The sequence below is a fragment of the Dryas octopetala genome, chromosome 6 (genome assembly GCF_963921425.1).
Source record: "Dryas octopetala chromosome 6, drDryOcto1.1, whole genome shotgun sequence".
NCBI lineage: Eukaryota > Viridiplantae > Streptophyta > Magnoliopsida > Rosales > Rosaceae > Dryas > Dryas octopetala.
In genome coordinates this window covers 14813129-14833866 of record NC_141371.1, presented here as the reverse complement: position 1 = coordinate 14833866, position 20738 = coordinate 14813129, and the positions used below count along the sequence as shown (strand labels likewise).

The 20738-nt window shown below is 34.6% G+C and overlaps 2 protein-coding genes, 1 long non-coding RNA gene, 2 other non-coding genes and 1 pseudogene across 5 annotated transcripts; 3 read left to right on the top strand and 3 right to left on the bottom strand.

The window, feature by feature from the left end:
* The first annotated feature begins 3129 nt into the window (after positions 1 to 3129).
* LOC147282703 (auxin-responsive protein SAUR68 pseudogene) lies at positions 3130 to 3615 on the top strand (annotated as a pseudogene).
* A 2305-nt stretch (positions 3616 to 5920) lies between these two features.
* On the bottom strand, positions 5921 to 6023 carry LOC147282702 (U6 spliceosomal RNA). Its single transcript, XR_015123185.1, has one exon. It is a non-coding gene; the product is annotated as a U6 spliceosomal RNA (small nuclear RNA).
* A 3389-nt stretch (positions 6024 to 9412) lies between these two features.
* On the bottom strand, positions 9413 to 14791 carry LOC147282700 (uncharacterized). Its single transcript, XR_015123044.1, has 3 exons — positions 14674 to 14791; positions 11015 to 11107; positions 9413 to 9576 (listed from the first exon to the last, which is right to left on the bottom strand). It is a non-coding gene; the product is annotated as an uncharacterized LOC147282700 (long non-coding RNA).
* Positions 12212 to 12721, top strand: LOC147282701 (auxin-responsive protein SAUR68-like). Its single transcript, XM_086249065.1, has 2 exons — positions 12212 to 12301; positions 12347 to 12721. The coding sequence occupies exons 1-2, from the start codon at positions 12212 to 12214 to the stop codon at positions 12683 to 12685; spliced, it is 429 nt and encodes a 142-aa protein (XP_086105191.1). The 3' UTR covers positions 12686 to 12721.
* On the bottom strand, positions 14714 to 14816 carry LOC147282699 (U6 spliceosomal RNA). Its single transcript, XR_015123184.1, has one exon. It is a non-coding gene; the product is annotated as a U6 spliceosomal RNA (small nuclear RNA).
* Positions 14817 to 17779: 2963 nt separating this feature from the next.
* LOC147282698 (auxin-responsive protein SAUR68-like) lies at positions 17780 to 18229 on the top strand. The gene has a single exon (XM_086248262.1). The coding sequence runs from the start codon at positions 17780 to 17782 to the stop codon at positions 18227 to 18229; it is 450 nt and encodes a 149-aa protein (XP_086104388.1).
* Positions 18230 to 20738: the final 2509 nt, after the last annotated feature.

Genomic DNA, 20738 nt, shown 5'->3' with positions numbered 1-20738 from the left:
ACAAATAATAGTAAAGGATATTCCACTTTCCAATCAAGTACGTATATGCATTTAAGATGTTGTGCACTATTTATATACTTGTGTTACAACGATATAGTTTTGGAATATTCAATATTTGCACATTTACTCTATAGATTTTCAAAGGAAGAAAATAGAAAGATGGACGGTAGGAAAGAATATCAGAATAATATATGGAATCAAAATCACCATTTGATATATATGCTAGTTGAAGAATCATGAGCTGACACCGAATTGTATAAAATGCCTCATTAAAATAATATAAAATAAATAAATCTAAATAGCAAATTAGTATAGCATATTTTGAATACCTTGATGGGGGCAGGAGAAGTTCTTCAAGCTTCTCAATGATTAATTGTAGTTTGACTGGCATTAATTTTCTTCTTCAACAGAAGTCTGTTTTCCTCCCTTTTTCTAGTTTCCTCCTCTCCCTTTCTAGTTTCCTCTCCTTTGTAATTAGGGATTTTTTAACCCTACAACCTTCTTTCCAACCTTTTGTGGAAGCAGTGAACTGCTCATTAGTTGATTTTGACAATCGCCTTGTTGCCCATTGGTAGAGTAAGTTCACTTAGCTATGAGTCGCTATAACTATTCAAGAAGACACTCCAAATATATACAAGTGGAATTTGCTTATTATGGTATTGGAATTTCTGAAAATATAGGCTCAATCCGTCCACACTTATTTTATTGTGAATTCTACCTTCGCGCTTTTGCTAGCAGCTCTTCAATCAACCATTCGAACAAGTAGGGTCAATATATAGTTCAACATTTAGGCCGTCATATTTAGCAAAAAAATATAATTATTATAACAACATAACATCGTCTTGAAGATTATATTTTCTTACACTATATCGTGCATCCTAGTTGTATTCTTAATGGAAAGAAATTCAAACTCTTTATTTGTACTTGTAAAAAATAGGGCTTTTATATCAATTTGGTCACCTGTCACATTTTAGTGTGATAACCCTTAGCGCCACTCATATTGCATCAAATTTGTTATTTCATACTCACACAAAACATATTGAACTTGATTATCACTTTGTCCAAGAGTGGGCTGTTTTGGGAACTCATTATGTGCAATTTGTTCTTTTGTGGATCAAATTGTTATCTCGATCACTTAAGGTCTTCATAAATAGGTTTCAATATCTCACCTCTAAAATTGTTCGTCCTTGGCCGCTTTGTATAGGTTGGTAAGAGCCATACAACATTTTGGTTGGACTATTATATTTTGGAGAGGGACAAGTCAAGTGAAAGACTTGATGCATTAGTTCGTGGTCATACCTAATTGTAGAAGCCATGAATATTCTCAATAAAGAAGGAGATTTCCGCACTTTGTTAGTTTGTTGTCGACGTGTTAGTGTTAGTGAAGGAGCATTTTATTATTTGACAACTCAAACAATATATTTTGTGGGCATAGGAACCTAATACACAAGAAGATCAATATACTATGACAAACATTGGAAACTCAAGATTTATTTGTGTACGCAAGTCCTAAATAACAAATTGATAAAAATGTATGTTGTATTTCCTAGTAACCAACTAAAAGGAATAAAGGATATCTTGTGACCTTGTAGCGAACTAATAAGATTAATATCTTTTATCGTTAAACCACAAGACATAAATTTGACATAAGTTCAAACATTTAAGATGTTTCAGTTGCCAATTGGTTGTTTACCCGGCTCGCCATTCCGATAAGGAATGGAATAAGAGCCGACCTTACTATAATAAATGTAGTTCATAGATATTACTCTAAGTAGTGAACCTAAGGAATAACCCTAAAGGGCTGCTAAAGACTATAGGCTGAAGGCCCCTTCTTAATAGCACTAAAATAGGGAGATACCTTAGGCTCCTTAAACTAACGTTTTTAGCCATTTTATTATCCCCGTAGGACTTTATTAAGGATACGCTAACGCTCTCTTAACCTCATAAGGAAAAGCAGGAGCTACCCCCTCCCCCTCCGGCTGAGTCATCCAGCTGTGCATTGATAACGAGGGTTGCCTGCCTCTTCTGGTTCACCTCCCCTTGGTATAGGCAACCCAAGAAAAAGAAGCCTCGAAAGACCCGATTTCTTGAACTGCCCAACCATTAAGGGTATGGAGCCACCGTCGAGTATAGTGTAGCGGGCAACTCCACTTTGTACATTTGCTGAGGTAGACCAATCCAGCATTTTATAAAAGGGAAGGGGACTTCTCACCGAAGAAGGCAGTAGGATTGAAGGCGGCGGGAAGCTACCGCTTCTGGAATGCAAGCTTATCCTTGAATTTTTTTTTAGAGCGTACCGCTATTTAAATAATAAATCAAGGTTTATGGATGAAGTAATCAGAGTGACAAATGGTTACGATTGCGGAAACCGGAGAAAGTCGGTTACCTTTTGAATCAAAATAACGACGAGCCGAGTACTACGACTACAGGGGAGGGGGGGGGGAAGCAAAGCTTCGTAGACAACTTCGCTTCCTCGTCGCTTCTTTCTAGCGACTAGCTTCTCAAGTGGGTGGCTTGGTAAGCAAGCTACCTTCAACATCGGTAAAATCCCTAGGCCGGAATGGTGGGGAAGGAATTATCTTTGGAATAAATGTTTATTAGTTTATAATAGTTGCTTAGTACTGTTAGTGGAGAAAATTCCTTACTTTCTTAGTGGAGAAAATTCCTTACTCTCTTAGTGGAGAAAATTCCAATGAACTTGAGCCAAATTTTTTTCTTATTATTTAACTACAAAGTAGATCGATCTTATCAGTTGGTTATAGGGTCACGAGATCATTTCAGTTGATTACTAAGAAGTACAACACAGATCTTATCAGTTAGTTAATTTCGAGAACTTAAGTACTGTTGGAGAAAATAAAATTGTGAAATAATAGATAATAAACAGCTACTCCAAGATATAACTAATCTAATGGTTGTGCATCGAAAATCACTACACAAAGGAGAATTCCACTAATGGATTGTCTCTAATGAGCCTAGCCAATACATATAAATAGGAAACCCACCTCCATTGCTCTCCATCTATCAGCACAGTAATAGCAATTCAGAAATATTAGTTCTTGAAAATCATTCAGCAATATAACTTTGTTGATCTTCTTTATCAAGGTCATTTTGTATATCTTCGTGGGCACAATGATCAGTCCCAGGAAGCTCATCAAAATTGCTAGAAAGTGGCAAAGAATAGCTGCTCTGGGGAGGAAAAGACTTTCACACCCATCAAGAGTTGTTGTTAACAATAAGTTGAATACTGATGACTATTACTTCATGGGTAGTGCAGATCATCATCATAAAGGTAAAGGCAGTTTTGTTATCTACACCATTGACAAGAGGCGTTTTGTGCTGCCCTTATCCTATCTCTCTAATTACATTTTCCAAGAGCTTTTCAAGCTGTCTGAAGAAGAGTTTGGAGTATCAAGTAGTGGGCCCATTATATTGCCATGTGATTCACTCTGCATGACTTACATACTCTCTTTTGTCCAGCAAGGAATGAAGACCACAGATATGGAGAAAGCTTTACTCAACTACATTACTAGCAGTAGCAGCTGCAGCTCCATTAATTCTACTTTCCATCAAAGACACATGCAGCCCAATAGTTACTCCATCCTTTGTGGTAAATGATGATCAGCATATGTAAATGAGTTCTATCACCCTTTTAGTATAGTACTGTACATATAATTGAGAAAAGATCTTTTCTTTACAACCTTATATCTTTCCAATTATTTATGACTTCAAGTGAGCCAAAAACAGCCCTTCAGATTGGGAAAATAGAACAACAGTACCATCCACAAAGTAGTTAAATTAAAATTAGAGTATCATATGGCCAAAAAAAAAAAATTAGAGTATCATGCCCCACTTGACATTAAAAGTAATATTTCATAAGCTTCTAAAATTAATTTTTGTCAGACTAGTTAAGTATCAACTAGTTCAAAAGTTATTTCCAAATGAATTTTAATTGTTAAACAAGAATCCTAAACATCTTCTGTCAATGATTAATTTCGCTCATGGATTAGGCTAGTTAAGTTGCAAGTTGTCAAAAGAAAACATGAAACAATGTGAGAGAGCAATCCTTAACGTATGCTATATAGCCCTAATCTTATGGGCATCCTTGTCTTTTATTATTACACAGAATTGCTTCTTCCCTCTACAATTAATATTAACCATCATTTTCCTATGCTATAGAGTCTTACTATACTTGCAATTTACTTTTCAACTGTTAATTGTACACCCTTGGTAGTTGATCAGTTGCTGCAGTCTTTAATATTATAAATTATTACATTGTCATACTTGAAACAAATTTCTCATTTTTTTTGGTTCTTAGATATGTTCAGATTTCATTCTCTTCCTTATTACATGCACAGAAATAAAAGTACTGAAAAATTATTATTTTGTTACAATTCATTTATCTTTGAAATGTGATGATTATCTATAACTTAATCCGTTTCTTTTTCTCAAACATCTTACAAAGAAGATACTCGATATTTGATGAAGATGAAACCTAAGGAATACAGCAAATAAAGTCTGGGTAAAATTCCACAGTGCAAGTTGGCAGGGACAAGTAGTCAGATAAATCCAAAATTGAGGCAGCAATCAAAAACATGGGGTCTTAGCTAAAACACCAAAACAGGGTAGCCATTATAAACTTTGAATACTATTTCACAAACATACTTTAAACAAAATTTACTAACTTAAGTGACAACAGATTGGAGAAATATACATGTTTATTCCCAAAAAAAATTTTAGATTGAATTATAATAGCAATGGACAGGCTCAAAACTTAAGAGGGTAATATCTAATATGTGAAAAAAAAACTGACTTATCACAGGTGTATACACTCTCTCATCACATGCTAGGTCATGTGATGAGAGAGATAGAAAAAATAGGTGTATACACCCATTGAAAGGAAGTTTTACACCTAATATGTTTATATAACTTGAATTTTCTCCAGAATGATGTGCATGACAAGAAAACAGATGAAACAGCAGTTACATGAAAGCATTATGTACTTGTTAAGTATGGAATCAAAACTTAATGGAATTCATAAATACATACCTTGTCTGCTGCATTCCTTTATTTTCAGCCATCAAGGGTTGAAAGGAGCACGGAAAAATTATAGCACCAAAGTTGCTTCGACCCCTGCACTCCAAAAACCTGAAGCTACCAGTATGAATTCGTGTGTGTTCCCAACAACAATTCCAGCTTGAATTATAATAGCCATTGACATGATGAAAATTTAATGCCATAACATGAATATACCTCAGAATGATGTGCATAGTGCACTACAAGAAATAAGACGGATAAAAGAGCAATTTTTATGTAATTGTCAAGTATGGAACTAAAGCTTAATGGGATTCATACAAACACACACCTTGCTTGCTGCCTTCGAGGAGGAAGGAGTAATGCAAGGTTAAAGCATTACGGTTGTTTCGATGGATCCTTGCAGTCCATAAACAACCAAGATTGTTGAAATTCTAAGTTAAAGAAATACAAGCCATCCAAACAAATGGGAGTGACTGACTCGTGTGTGTACAATTGTTTAGCAATCAAGTTGACTCAGTTCAGCAAGTCAGAGAAGATGAGGCAATAGCTACTGAAACTCCCTGGAAGTGCAATTCATCACAGTCACAGAGCAATTTCATCAAACAGAAAGTAGGCGAACATCAGACACATTTCATCAAAGTCAAAAAATCATGGAAGACCAAGACTCAGTCACCGAACCATCAAATATCGAAAAATACGTTGAGAATTCAGAGTTTTGCTGACACTTGAAAATCCTTTGTGAACTGAGAATCGGAAGGTCATAATAGAAAACCCCTCTCTCTAACTGCATTCAAATTTGCCCTTGAACACAGCAAGAAGAACATCACGCAAAACATGAAAAAGAGAAAATCGAAAGACATCAAGAACATCACGCAAAAAGTTCAAAAAAAATTTGGACCATTTCTCGATTTATGCGTGTCATCCTTGCGCAGGGGCCATGCTAATCTTCTCTGTATCGTTCCAATTTTATCGGATGTCCCCGAAGGGACAATCTGTGTTGCAGAGAAGAGGTATATAATGAGTTCCTAAACAGTGTTTCTTTTCGATGTGGGAGTAGTTGCTTCTTGCTTCTTGCTTCTTGCTCTCTTTAGTCACGTTGCTTCCTTCTATAATAGTCAGGCCCAGCCCAATCTCTCTTTACTGCTGACCAAATTGAATAGAATAAACTACAAAAAAGTGAAGCCCGTAAACAATCTCATTACCCAATGTTAGCACCAAAAATTTTAAAGAGAAATTCTATGCATACTCACCAATCTTCTTTTCTTACTTAGCAAAATTTTTGAGCATGATTGGAGTATTATATCCCACGATTAAATGGCCATTTAGGACAAATTATGTTTAAAATTACTATTTGACACTTTCACTTTCAAATTACAAAGAAAAATTGATAGATTTTGAGGGTTTTTTTGTTTGAAGTCCAAATAAGAAGGTAGCATATATGATAAATCAATCCAAGCACTCAAATCGATGATAACCTGGTCCAATAATTAATGAGCTGAGCGATCGGCATGGGCCTGAGTCCTTAGCGTTTGAAACTGTTTGACAACTTAAATTTGGTGATAGAACTGTTGGTTAGTTTCAATCCAAAATCACATAAAAAGTGCACTTATATAAATGTTTTTCGCTTTTTTGTTACACACACACATATATATATATATATTTGATGTAAAACAAATGACAGATAAGTTCATGTAACAACTGCTTAACCACCACAAGGCCAAGAAGCGAAACTAGTTTTTAGCATCATCCCGACACATGTCAGAATTGGCCTTATGGTATACCGATTTGAAGAGAATGACAAGACGATTCAAATAATCAATTTACTGTTTTAAATAAAGTTTCCTAATTTGTACTTTTTTCTTTATGTTTGACTTAGAGCACCTAGAGTTGTGGAAATATTTAAACAACCTTATGGACTATTTGTGAATAATTTTTTATCAGTTATACTCAATAAAATTGAGATTTCTCTCAATTCTCTAGTGGACTCCAGATCTATTTTCTAGGACTAACGCTGATTTTTCCTAATTTTGCTTTACTTGCGTGTTACGCTATATTTATGTGAACAAATGAATATGCCAACACAAAAACACAAAGGTACAAATTTGGAATCACATTCATCATAATTTTGTAAGTTACTACTAGATAGTTAGTTACAATGAGAAACTATTTCATAGTTCAGTTGGCCTTGTTCAAAAACAAATAAATAAACACATCGAGCGCTTGAAAAGGGGATGATCACTCGGTCTTGTACAACACGGCCACTAATTTTATAACGTGACTCGGTTTAACGTACATGTAAAAAAGTAAGTGAACATTTTAACACATTAGATTGATTATTTTAATTATCAAGGAATGCCTCCCAAGAGAGCTATAATACAGAATGGTTGTTGTTATTGTTTTTTTTTTTTTTGTTCCAAGGTATATAATGATTCAATATATACAAGGGAATTAAATACTAAGTAACTCGTCCTGTTTTAAAATAGAACATACTAATTTGCAAAATTGCTCTATTATTTAAAAGAACGACATTCAAGCTCTTAGGTTTAGCCCAAGTTGTGAGAATGATGAGATAAGTGTTAGGATTAGATTAGGTACGTCCAGGGTTTGATTCCCTTCAATATAACCAAAAAAGAATGACATTCAAAAAAACAATACTCCATTTTAGAGAATCGCTTGCAGTGAGTTAATGGGTATAAGGTCAAGTCATTTCATAGCTGAGATTTTGGGGTTCGAGGAGAATATAGAAGTGGAGCCCTTGGTCCTCAACGCACATTTATTTACTTATTTTTCTCAAAGTTAGGGAATACTCATAGAAATTATTTTTTTATTTGAATAAATGGGCCTTTTTGAATTGGTCTATTTTATATTTTGAATTGAAACTTTAAATATATATTTTTTAAATTAATTGTATTTAATACAATATATAACTGGTATTAAAATTTTTTGGGCCCTAGATAGTTGAAGGCCCGAGATGGTTGCTTCACTTGTCTATCCTCATCTACAGCCCTGAGGTGCTATTTAGGGTCCAAACTAAGTAAAATTATTGTATGTGATCGTACGTAACACCACGTGACATGATGACGTTGTATTACTAATTTATTTAAATTATAACACGTGTACGATTTTAATTAAGGATATTTTTTAGAGTTTAGGGTTTTAGAAATTTATTATTGTAGATGTGTTACAATAATTCAGTGAATTGGTAATGACGTGGTGTTATTGTCACAAACAATAATTTCTCACAAAGTAGAGAACTTGAATCTAGAATCTCCTCAATTAAATAGAGCGAATTTCTACATTTAAGCCTAATTAATTGTCAATGGGTTACTCAATGAGCAAATTATTGTTTATCATTTCACAGTTTTATTTTCTCCAACAACATTTTGTGGGGACATATGTAGATGATTGGGGTAGGAAATTAATTAATACACAAGATAAGATCAAAACAACGAGAATTTGGCAAACATATATTGGAACTTAAGATCTCTTTTGTACTTCCTAGTAACCAACTGATAGCATCTCTTGTAACCTTGTAATTAACCAACTAATAATTAAGATCGATCTCTTTTGTCCTTAAGCAAGAAGACGTAAATTTCACATAATTTCAAACATTTAAGATGTGTTGCTGGCTAAATTATCATTGGAATTTTCTCCACTAAGAAAGTAAATTAAGGAAATTCTCCCGTAACTGTATTAACCAACTATTCCAAACTAATTAATAAACATCTTTACCAATGTAACTAGTCACATGGTTGTGCATCGAAAATCACTACACAAAGGAAAATTCCACCAATGGATTGTCTCTAACGAGCCCACCCAGTCCATATAAATAGGAAACCCTAAACCCCTTTGTTCTCCACCTATCAGCATAGGAATACCAGAACCAATACCAATAGCAATTCAGCAATATCAATTCTAGAAAATCATTCAACTTTTCTGATCTTCTTGCTCGACCTAAGTCATTAATTTTATCTTCATGGCCACATTTATGATCAGCCTCAAGAAGCTCATTAAAATGGCAAGGAAGTGGCAGAAGATAGCTGCTCTGGGGAGGAAAAGAATTTCATATCCATCAAGAGTTGTTGGTAACATGTTGAAGGGTGCAAATGGAGATAAAGGCAGTTTTGTTATCTACACCATTGACAAGAGGCGTTATGTGCTGCCCTTATCCTATCTCTCTTACTACATTTTCGAAGAGCTTTTCAAACTGTCTGAAGAAGAGTTTGGAATATCAAGTAGTGGGCCCATTACATTGCCATGTGATTCACTCTGCATGAATTACATACTCTTATTTGTCCAACGAGGATTGGCGACCATAGATTTGGAGAAAGCCTTACTCAACTACATTGTTAGGAGTAGCAGCTGCAGCTTCGTTAATTCTACTTTCCATCAAGGACACATGCAGCCCAACAATTACTCCATCCTTTGTGGTTACTGATGATCAGCAGATATATCATTTAAAATTGTATAAATTTTTTAAATGAACTGTCCCACCTGTTTTTGTATAGTATTCATCACTTGGCTTCAGGTATATACTAGATCCTGTAATTAAGACCCATAAATTTCAGCACAAAATGATGAATAAAACCAAAATGATGCAATATGAGCAAGGAATAAAATTTCGGGTTTCGAGGAAATTTTGATGGAAATTTCGACAGAAATTTCGAAAATTTTTAAATTTTAACAAAAATTAGACGGAAATGACGAAAAATTGCTATTAAAATACGAAAATTTTGAATGAAACTTTAGCATATATTTATTTAACATATTATCTACTAAATTGATAAAAAATATTGAAAAAACCAAATTATATAGTAGGTTTCATGTGATATAAAATAAATATAATGCATGCTGGAGACAAATACTATTAAATAAAATTAGTATAATGAATAAATGAAATTAGTATATTATTTATACTCTATAATCTGTACACTAAACCCTCTATATTTTATAATCTATATTCTATATTGTTTAGGATATGATATATGATATTAGGGTTTAGGCCTTTAGGGTATTTTAAATTATTTTTTATATAGAAATATATTAGAGTTTATTTATTTAGGGTTTAAAAACAACTAAACGAAACTTCAAAATGGTCAAACGAAACCCCAAACCATTTTTTTTCTTTACAATTGCTCAAAGGGCCCAAACCCCAATCATCCCTAAACTTTTAATTTTTTTCTCTTTTTTAATTTTTTTCTCTTTTTTAATTTTTTTCCTTTTTTTTTTCTTCTTTTTCTTTCCTTCCTTTTCTTTTTTTTTTTCTTTTTTTTTTTCTTCTTTATCTTTCCTTCCTTTCCTTTCCTTTCTTTTCCCCCGAGGCTCCAGCGCTCCACTGTTTTTTCTTCTTCAGCTCTTCTTCATCCTCTCTCTCTCTCTGCATCTCCAATCCATCACCAGACACCAACCCACCCTCACCCTCACCTCTTTCTCCCTCCTCTCTTTCTCCCTCATCTCCCCCTGCCGTGGCCCCCTTGTCGTCGCCCCGCCTGCTGTCGCCTCTCTCTCCCTCGATCTCCCCCATGTCGCCGCCCTGCCGCCACCCCCTCTTTCTCCCTCGATCTCCCCCCTGCCGCCCCTGCCACTGCTCCATTTTTCTCCAAAAACCCAGCCTTCCAAAACCCAAAAGCAGATCTCACCTCCGAAATTTCGAGGATTTCGGCGAAATTTCGATAATTTCGACAATTTCGACGAAATTATCCCAAAAATTTAACAAATATGAGTTTCGATTTCGAGACTCCAAAAAATAGAAATTTTCGGCGAAATTTCAAAATTTAACACCTTGAATATGAGAGATTGAAACGTGGAGGACACCCATATATTAGACCAATCATCTTTATATTTCACCTCAAAAGTATGACAATTTAGCTAAAAATTAAGAAAGATAAAATCAGCTCAGAATCCTCACAATATGACACAAAGGACATATTCGGTATTGTACAGAAATGATTTATTAAAAAAAAAAACTAGAAATGCTTACGTAGTTAGATGTCTCCATTTTCTGATTTGGTACTTAGTTGAAGGACTTGGTCATAGAACTGTAGACGTCTTGCCTATTGGAGTTATAATCCAACTAAGAATCCAAAAAGACGTAAGGTTATAGATTATAAAGAAAGAAAAGAAAAAACAATATCCAAACATGAAAAACCCATACATCACTCGCCAAATTCCGACAACAGGACCTAAGAAGGCAGCACACACTAAAGCCCCAAAGCCAACAACCAAACCATATCACCATAAAATTGCAAGAACCAAAGATGAAGGAAAATTCCAAATAATAATACTCTACCATCATCACCAAAATCACCTAATTGTCTAAAGCACCTAATTGTCAACATGTAACTCAATGGGAAATTATTTTATTATTTCACAATTTTATTTTGTCCAACAATATTTCGTCGGAACATATATATGTAATTTAATACACAAGAAGAAGATCAAGACAATGAGAATGTGGCAAACATTGAAACTTCTCTTGTGTACGTCCTAGCAAGTATCCAACTGATAAAGATCTCTTGTACTTGCTAATAACCAACTGATAGCATCTTTTGTGACCTCGTAGCCAACTAAATAATTAAGATCGATCTCTTTTGTCAAAGAACAACAAGATTTCACATAGTTTCAAACATCCAAGATGTGTCGGTTGCCAAATTATCATTGGAATTTTCTTTACTAAGCAAGTAAAGGAAGTTTCTCCATTAACAGTACTAACCAACAATTATAAACTAATACACATCTATTCCAATATAACTAATCACATGGTTGTGCTTCGAAAATCACTAGACAAGGATTGTCTCTAAAGCACCAAGCAAATACATATAAATAGGAAACCTACCCCCATTGCTCTCCATCTATCAGCACAGTAATAGCAATTCAGCAAATATTAATTCTTGAAAATCATTCAACTTTGTTGATCTTCTTGCTCAAGATCATTTTATATAGAATAATGCTATACTTACCACATTTTTATACCACATATTTATACCATCTGACGTGTCATTACTTTATTGGACAATGTTTTTCTTTTTCTTTTTGGGTTTTTCTTTTTATTTTTTAGTATCCAATGTATGAATGCCATGTAAGTTGCCACATAAGGTGGTATGAAATTATGGTATAAAAATGTGGTATATGTAGCACTACTGTTTTATATACCTTCATACTGAACTTCATAGACACAATGATCAGCCACAAGAAGCTCATTAAAATGGCTAGGAAGTGGCAGAAGATAGCTGCTCTGGGGAGGAAAAAAATTTCATACCCATCAAGAGTTGTTGGTAACAAGTTGAATACTGGTGACAATTACTTCATGCAGGGTGCAGATCATCATAAAGGTAGTTTTGTCATCTACACCATTGACAAGAGGCGTTTTGCGCTGCCCTTATCCTATCTCTCTAACCACATTTTCCAAGAGCTTTTCAAGATGTCTGAAGAAGAGTTTGGACTATCAAGCAATGGGCCTATCATATTGCCATGTGATTCACTCTGCATGACTTACATAATCTCATTTGTCCATCGAGGAATGTCGACCATAGATATGAAGAAAGCTTTACTCAACTACATTATTAGTAGTAGCAGCTGCAGCTCCATTAATTCTACTTTCCATCAACCACACATGCAGCCCAACAGTTACTCCATCCTTTGTGGTAAATGATGATCAGCAGATATATCATATCATATCATATATACTTCCAAATATTTTGTAAATGAGCTGTACCACCCCTTTTTCTTGTATAGTACTCTACATATAATTGAGAAACGGCCTTTTCCTTACAACTTCTCTTTCCAATTATTCATGACTTCAAGTGAGCCAAAAAAGGCCTTTCCGATTGGGAAAATTAGAACAACAGTACAATCCACAAAGTAGTTAAATTAAAATAAAAGTATCATGCCCCACTTGACATTAAAATTAATAATTCGTAAGCTTCTAAAAGCTAGTTTTTGTCAGACTACTTCAGTATCAACTAGTTCAAAAGTTATTTCCAAATGAATTTTAATTGTTAAACAAGAATCCTGAACATTTTCTGTCAATGATTAATTTCTCTCATGGATTAGGCTAGTTAAGCTGCAAGTTTCAAAAGAAAACAGGAAACAATGTGAGAGGGCAATCCTTAACGTATGCTATATGGCCCTAATCTTATGGGCATCCTTGTCTCTTATTATTACACACAATTGCATCTTCCTCTACAATTAATATTTACCATCATTTTCCTATTTGGTATAGTCTTACTATTATTGCAATTTACTTTTCAACTGCTAATTGTATATATACCCTGGCCGGGTAGTTGATCAGTTATTGCAGTCTTTCATATTATAAATTGTTACATTGTCATACTTGAAACAAATTCCATTTTTTCTTTTTGGTTCTTAGATACGTTCAGATTTCATTTTCTTCCTGTTTACATGCACAGAAATAAAAGTATTGTAAAGTTATTATTTTGTTACAATTCATTTATCTTTTAAATGTGGTGATTATCTATAACTTAATCCATTTCTTGTTCTAAAACATCTTACAAACAAGATACTCAATATATGACGAAGATGAACCCTAATGAATAGAGCAAACAAAGTTAGGGTAAAATTCCACAGGGCAAGTTCGCAGGGACAAGTAGTCAGATAAATCCACAATTGAGGCAGCAATCAAAATATGGGGTCTTAGCTAAAACACCAAAAAATTTTAGGGTAGCCATTATAAACTTTGAATACTATTTCAAAATCATACTCTAGACAAAATTTACTAACTTAAGTGACAACAAATTGGAGAAAGATTCATGTTTATTCCCAACAAAAATTCTAGATTGAATTATAATAGCAAGGGACATGCTGAAAATTTAAGAGCGTAATAATGTAATATCTAATATGTGAGAAAAAACTTACCAATCACGGGTGTATACACCTTATGTGTCTATCTCTCTCACCATTATGAATTCGTGTGTGTTCCCACTTCCCAACAACAATTCCAGCTTGAATTATAATAGAGATTGACATGATCAAAATTTAATACCGTAACATCTAATATGTTTATATAACATGAATATACCTCAGAATGATGTGCATAGTGCACTACAAGAAATAAGACGGATGAAAGAGCTATTTTTATGTAATTGTCAAGTATGGAACTAAAGCTTAATGGGATTCATACAATACACATCTTGCTTTCTGCACTCCTCAATTTGCAGCCATCGGAGGAGAAAGGAGTAAGGCAAGGTTATATCATTACGGTTGTTTTGATGGATCCTTTCAGTCCATAAACAACCAAGATTGAAATTCTAAACCAAAGAAATACAAGCCATCCAAATAAACGGGGGGTGAATGTAATCTTACAAAACTTTCAACCAAGACAAACAGATATATAGAATTGTTTTTCAATCAACATTGACTCGGTTCAGCAAGTCAGCAAGACGAGGCAACAGCAACTGAAACTCCCCAGAAGTGAAAGTGATTATTCAAAGATCATGAAAAGTACATACTTAACAACTTTATTTGGGTCATAGCGACAGAGCCATTTCATCAAACAGGTAGTAGGCGAACATCTCATATGCATTTTCATCACAAATATAAAAACATGAAACACCAAGAATCAGGTACATAACCATCAAATATATGCTCAGAAAATCATTGAATGCAATGTTTTGCTCACACCTTGAACACAGCAAGAAGAACATCACGCAAAAAGTTCAAAAAAAATTTGGACCATTTCTCGATTTATGCGTGTCATCCTTGCGCAGGGGCCATGCTAATCTTCTCTGTATCGTTCCAATTTTATCGGATGTCCCCGAAGGGACAAGCTGTATTGCAGAAAAGAGCTATATAAAGAGTTCCTAAACAGTGTTTCTTTCCGATGTGGGAGTAGTTGCTTCCTTCTATAATAATCAGGCCCAGCCCAACCTCTCTTTAGTCTTTAATACTGGGCCTTTCTTTGGGGGATTCAAACTCTAACCAACTCTTATAGATCTGACCAAAAAAAAAAAAAAAATACAGTTAATTAGAAGTAGATTCAATTTTAAAGAGTCATTCAGACTAAAATTATATAGGAATTTAGATTTATATTTAAATCCAATTTTTTAAGCTAAGGTCCAAAATATGAACTTTTTTTTTGTTTTGACTCGTGAAGGACTTGTTTATCTTTCTCTCATTTCTATCTATATCTCTCTCTTGGGAGGGATGTTACGTCCCCTATCACAAGGACATGCAAATTTTATTCTTTTGACTCATATTATCTCTCAAAATTAAAATTAAAATAATTAATATGAATTAATTTTAAAAATTATGAAAGATAATATCCGTTAGGATATTATTTTTACATTTTTTAATTAAAAAATTCAAAATTATCTAGTTTTTATGTTTTATAATTTAAAATAATAAAAGATAATATTCGTTTAAATTATACAAATATAAAAAAATACATTAACCCACAAAATAGAAAATAATCAAACAAATAAGAAAAAAAGTATATATAGGTACATTTCAATTGTACCAATACCTAGGTTTATATATATATATATATATATACACACACACATACATACATATTCGATCAGGTGCACACCAACGAACATGCGCACCTGATCCAAACGCTCGGTTCTCATTGCCAATTGCTTGGCCCTGTTGCTTTATTCCCTGAGTTTTGAGGAAAAATCTTCATCTTTTTACCTCATCGCAAAGTAAATTCTAACATAAATGCCGACAAATTATCGATCGATTATTACAATTGAAATGTACCCATAAAGAATTTTTTTCCTTTCAGGGGTAAACTAAATAATAAGCCTATTTTCTATTTTGTAGGCTGATGCATTTTTATTAGATTTATATAATTTAAATCTCACAATTAATTTTAGTATAATATAATAATATTATAATATTAAGATAATATAAATAGTAAATAATTATAAACCCCATAATTCTACCCTAGTTAATTACGGACTATTACCTTGATATCTATTTTCGTAGGACTGTTTTTGCTCATGAGGTAGATCCAATAATTCCTTGGTATCTTATTGGTTCTAATTTCTTGACTCCAGTTAAGAATGTAGGATTTCGAGTGTTCAAGTTAGAGCATATTAATGGTCCTAGCTCGATGGATAGAGGTTGTTGACCTTGGTGGTCGGATATTATTTATGAGAAATAGTGGCTGCAAAGTCATCTCTTCCAGAGGCTTAAATGGTACCCACGATACACTTCAAACAAACTGCATCTATTTTGCTTTCGAGAGCTCTTGTATTGCATCACCGTCGAATGGGTATGATTTTGGGGTGTTTTCCTTGATATACAACACCGTTCAATTGTATACTTTCCCCATTGATCATTCGCCTAGCCGATTGATTGTTAGTCTTGTTTGGTTCACCCTATATGTTTAGTAACTTAGGGCATGTTTGTCATTTTTTCTTAGAAGCACTTTTACTTAGTAGCACTTTTATTGGAAGCACTTTTGTTAATAAGCACAAACATATATTTATAAAAATTCTAAGGGTCTGTTTGACACTGCTTTTTAGAAGTGCTTTTACTTAGTAGTGTTTTTACTTAGTAGTGCTTTTACTGTAAACGCTTCTGCTAAGAAGCACAAACAAATTTTTATAAAAAATTATAAGTAGTTCATACAAAAGCACTTGGAATTAGTACTTCCTGAGAAAGCACCTGACTTCTCAAAAAACTCCTTAAAAACGCTTTTATTCATTTCTGTCAAACGCAACTAAAAGCGATTTTATTAATCTAAAAGTACTTTTGACAATTTTAAAAGCAGTGTTAAATGAGCCTTAAAAGTGGTTCATGCAAAAGCACTTGGAAGTATTTTTTATAATTCAAAAGTACTTTTATTTATTTTTGTCAAATGCTACAAAAAGCAAATCTACTAATCTGAAAAATCTTTGTTAAATGTGCATGATTTTTTAAAACTGTATGTAACTTTGGCCGGGTTGGGCCCTGCTACTTGTATATGTAGCTAGCTGAAGGTAAATACTAAATACTGTATGTTGATTTAGTTGATTTTGTTTATATTGAATTGCTGTATTTGGCGAATTTACTACGTACTTATTTTATTTCTTCTTGACATAGATCTTCAAGTATTTAATTAGATTCTCTTGATCTAGAGTACTAATATATTTTTGTAGGAAACCTACATAGGTAATTGGGTAGGAATTAAACTAATACACAAGAAGATCAATATACTCTGCCAAACATTGGAACTTCAGATTTCTTGTGTACCTAATTAGTCCTAATAATTAACCAACTGATAGGATCTCTTTAATTTGTATTTCCTAGTAACCAACTGAAAGGATCTCTTAGTGACCTTGTACCAACTGAACTTTGTCTTTATCGGATGTCCCCGAAGGGACTAGTCTTTTGTCTTTTAACAATAAGACATAAAAAATTTTTGGTGTTAATAAGACATAAATTTGACATGTATAAGTTCAAACATAGGAATTTTCTCCACTAAGAAAGTGATGAATTTTACCCACTAACAGTACTAAGCACCTATTATAAACTCATAAACATCCATTCCAATATAACTAATCTCATGGTTGTGCATCGAAAATCACTACATAAGGAATATTCCACTTATGTATTGTCTCTAACTAGCCTAGCCAATACGCATAAAAAGGAAACCCACCCCCATTGCACTCCATCTATCAACACAGAGCAATAGCAATACCATTACCAATTCAGCAATATTAATTCTAGAAAAATCATTCAACTTTGCTGATCTTCTTTCTCGACCAAGTTCATTAATTTTATCTTCATGGACACATTTATGATCAGCCCCAAGAAGCTCATTAAAATGGCAAAGAAGTGGGAGAAGAGAGCTGCTCTGGGAAGGAAAAGAATTTCATATCCATCAAGAGTTGTTGGTAACAAGTTGAAGGGTGCAAATGGAGATAAAGGCAGTTTTGTTATGTACACCATAGACAAGAGGCGTTTTGTGCTGCCCATTTCTTATCTGTCCAACTTCATTTTTCAAGAGCTTTTCAAGATGTCTGAAGAAGAGTTTGGACTATCAAGCAGTGGACCAATTATATTGCCATGTGATTCACTCTGCATGACTTACATACTCTCTTTTGTCCAACGAGGAATGTCGACCATAGATTTGGAGAAAGTTTTACTCGACTACATTATTAGCAGTCGTAGCTGCAGCTCCATTCATTCTACTTTCCATGAACCACTTATGCAGCCCAACAGTTACTCCATCCTTTGTGGTAACTGATGATCGATCAGCAATATATCATATATACTTGCTTATATTTATGTAAATGAACTCTCTCACATACCCTTGTTTTTGTATAGTACTACATATAAATTAATTGATGGAGAAAAGGCCTTTTCCTTACAGCCTTGTCTTTCCGATTATTCATTTAAGCATTAAGATATTCCCCTTTAGTTCTTATACTCTAATTAATTTCTATTTCTTTTACTTAATTAATTAATTAATTTAGCAAGATAGATGGGTTCGGTGACTTCGGTCTTTCAAAAGGATCAGTTGGATAAATCACGCATGTGAAATTAATGTAACGAGAATAGGAATATCAAATAAGGAAGAGGGTGATTTTTTATTGGTTAGAAATTCATAATATAGTTCCAAAATTCCAAACCGGTCAAAAATATATTTTGAATTTTAAGAATAGATCAAGTACGTGTTGAAAAGTCAAAACAAAAAATCAAAGAGAAAATTAATACCCATGAATGAGAATAATACTTGGCTTCATCTCCTCCTTGCTCCAACCCCTTTCAAAAAAGCTTTTTTTTTTTTTTTTTATTATCTTTTCATTGAATATATAAATTAATTTTTATAAGTTAATTATAATTATATATTTCAATTATACACCAGTTTTTAACTTAGTACTTTAGGTTCAAAAACTTTTGGCATAAATTCAAGGCTTATTATCAATTTTGCTCCATGAACTATGATTTCATTCCTAATATGCCCCCTTACTTTTTAATTTTATCAACTTACCACCTCACAATTACAACGTTATTCTAATGTACCCCTTCCGTCATAATTTCCGTTAATTTTGTTGACGTGGCGCCTACTTGGCTACATAAACATAAAAAGTGGGACCCACCCCTTTAATTTAATTCAAAACTTAAAATTTAAAACAAAAAAAAATATTTTAAACTCTAATATTTAGAAAGAAAAAAAAATAAAAAACCAAACCCACCATCCCCTCCCCTCCCCAACCCGTGCCCAGGCCATCCCCACCTCCCTAAACCCTCCCGATCAGAAACTCACCCCACCACCCTCTCCTCCCGATCACCCACCTGCACCGGCCCCACCACCATTCCTGGCCAATGACCCTCTCTCTCTCTCTCTCTCTCTCTCTCTCTCTCTCTCTCTCTCTCTCTCTCTCTCTCTCTATTTTCCCCTCTCTAGATCTGCAAATTGGTGGGTGGCCGTCGGAGGGGATGATGAAGGTGACGGTGAAGTTGTGGTGGTGGACGAGAGAGTTGGTGGGTGGGTGCGACAGTGGGGCTGGGTGGGTGGGTGCGACGGGGTTGGGTGGGAGGGGGGTGTGACGAGGCTGGGAGATTGGGTTGGGGGGGGAGGTGCGACTGGGCCGAGAGGGGCTAGGTTGGGGTGACGGTGAAGTTGTGGTGGTGGACGAGAGAGTTGGTGGGTGGGTGCGACAGTGGGGCTGGGTAGGTGGGTGCGACGGGGTTGGGTAGGAGGGGGGGTGTGACGAGGCTGGGAGATTGGGTTGGGGGGGAGGTGCGACGGGGCCGAAGGGGCTAGGTTGGGGTGGGGTGGGAATTGCAGAAGAAAAAGAAGAAATAAGGGAGAAGAAGAACTTGAGGGGTGGGTTCCACTTTTGGTTCCATGTGGCAAAATGAGTGGTGCTGAGTGGTCTAGAGAGGTCAAAATGATCAATATGCCTTGCCACGTCAGTAAAGTTAACGGAAGTTATGACGGAATTGAGCCGAAGGGGTACATTAGAATAACATTGTAACTGTTAGGTGGTAAATTGATAGAATTAAAAAGTAAAGGGGCACATTAGGAATGAAATCATAGTTCAGGGGGCAAAATTGATAATAAGCCTAAATTCAATTTAGATACATAACTATATATGCTATTTCAATGGGGTTCATAAACTTTCAAATATTTCAAATATACACCTGATTTATTATGTAAATTGAAAAATTAAATTTCGTCCATCAATTTATTGAGAGATCAGTTAAATGTCAGTTTAACTTTTGCTAACGGGGATTAATTGGCGACGTGGCACCAACTCAGCATACATTTCCCGCCAAATGAGCAACACATGTCCACTTGACACGGGCCCACACACTCATTACCTCCTTCCTGCTCGTCGAACGCTCTCCTAACCATTTAGTCTCCAAAAAACATCACATTTTTCCTCAAATTCGAATATAAATCTCTCACTTGTGTTCAACGAGCAAGAAAGAAATGATGAGTTTGTGGACGGGTTAGGTGGACCTGTGTCGCTCATTTGGCGAAAAATGAGCGACACGGGTCCACCTAACTCTCACTCTCTCTATTATTATTAAATTGTGGACCTGTGTCGCTCATTTGGTGGGAAATATTTGCTGAGATAGCGCCACGTCGTCAAGTAATCCCGGTCAGCAAAAGCCAAGCTGTCATTTAACTGATCTCTCAACGAATCAATGAACAGAAATTCATTTTTCAATTTAGATAATAGATCGGGTGTATATTTGAAATATTTTAAAATTCATGGACCCCGTTGAAATAGCTTATATAG

Bases quoted from the DNA above. Each gene is read 5' to 3' on its own strand.
- LOC147282701 (XM_086249065.1), top strand. From the start codon at position 12,212: ATGATCAGCCACAAGAAGCTCATTAAAATGGCTAGGAAGTGGCAGAAG. The intron at 12,302-12,346 runs GTTGTTGGTAAC...TACTTCATGCAG, and splicing joins AAATTTCATACCCATCAAGA to GGTGCAGATCATCATAAAGG.
- LOC147282698 (XM_086248262.1), top strand. From the start codon at position 17,780: ATGATCAGCCCCAAGAAGCTCATTAAAATGGCAAAGAAGTGGGAGAAG.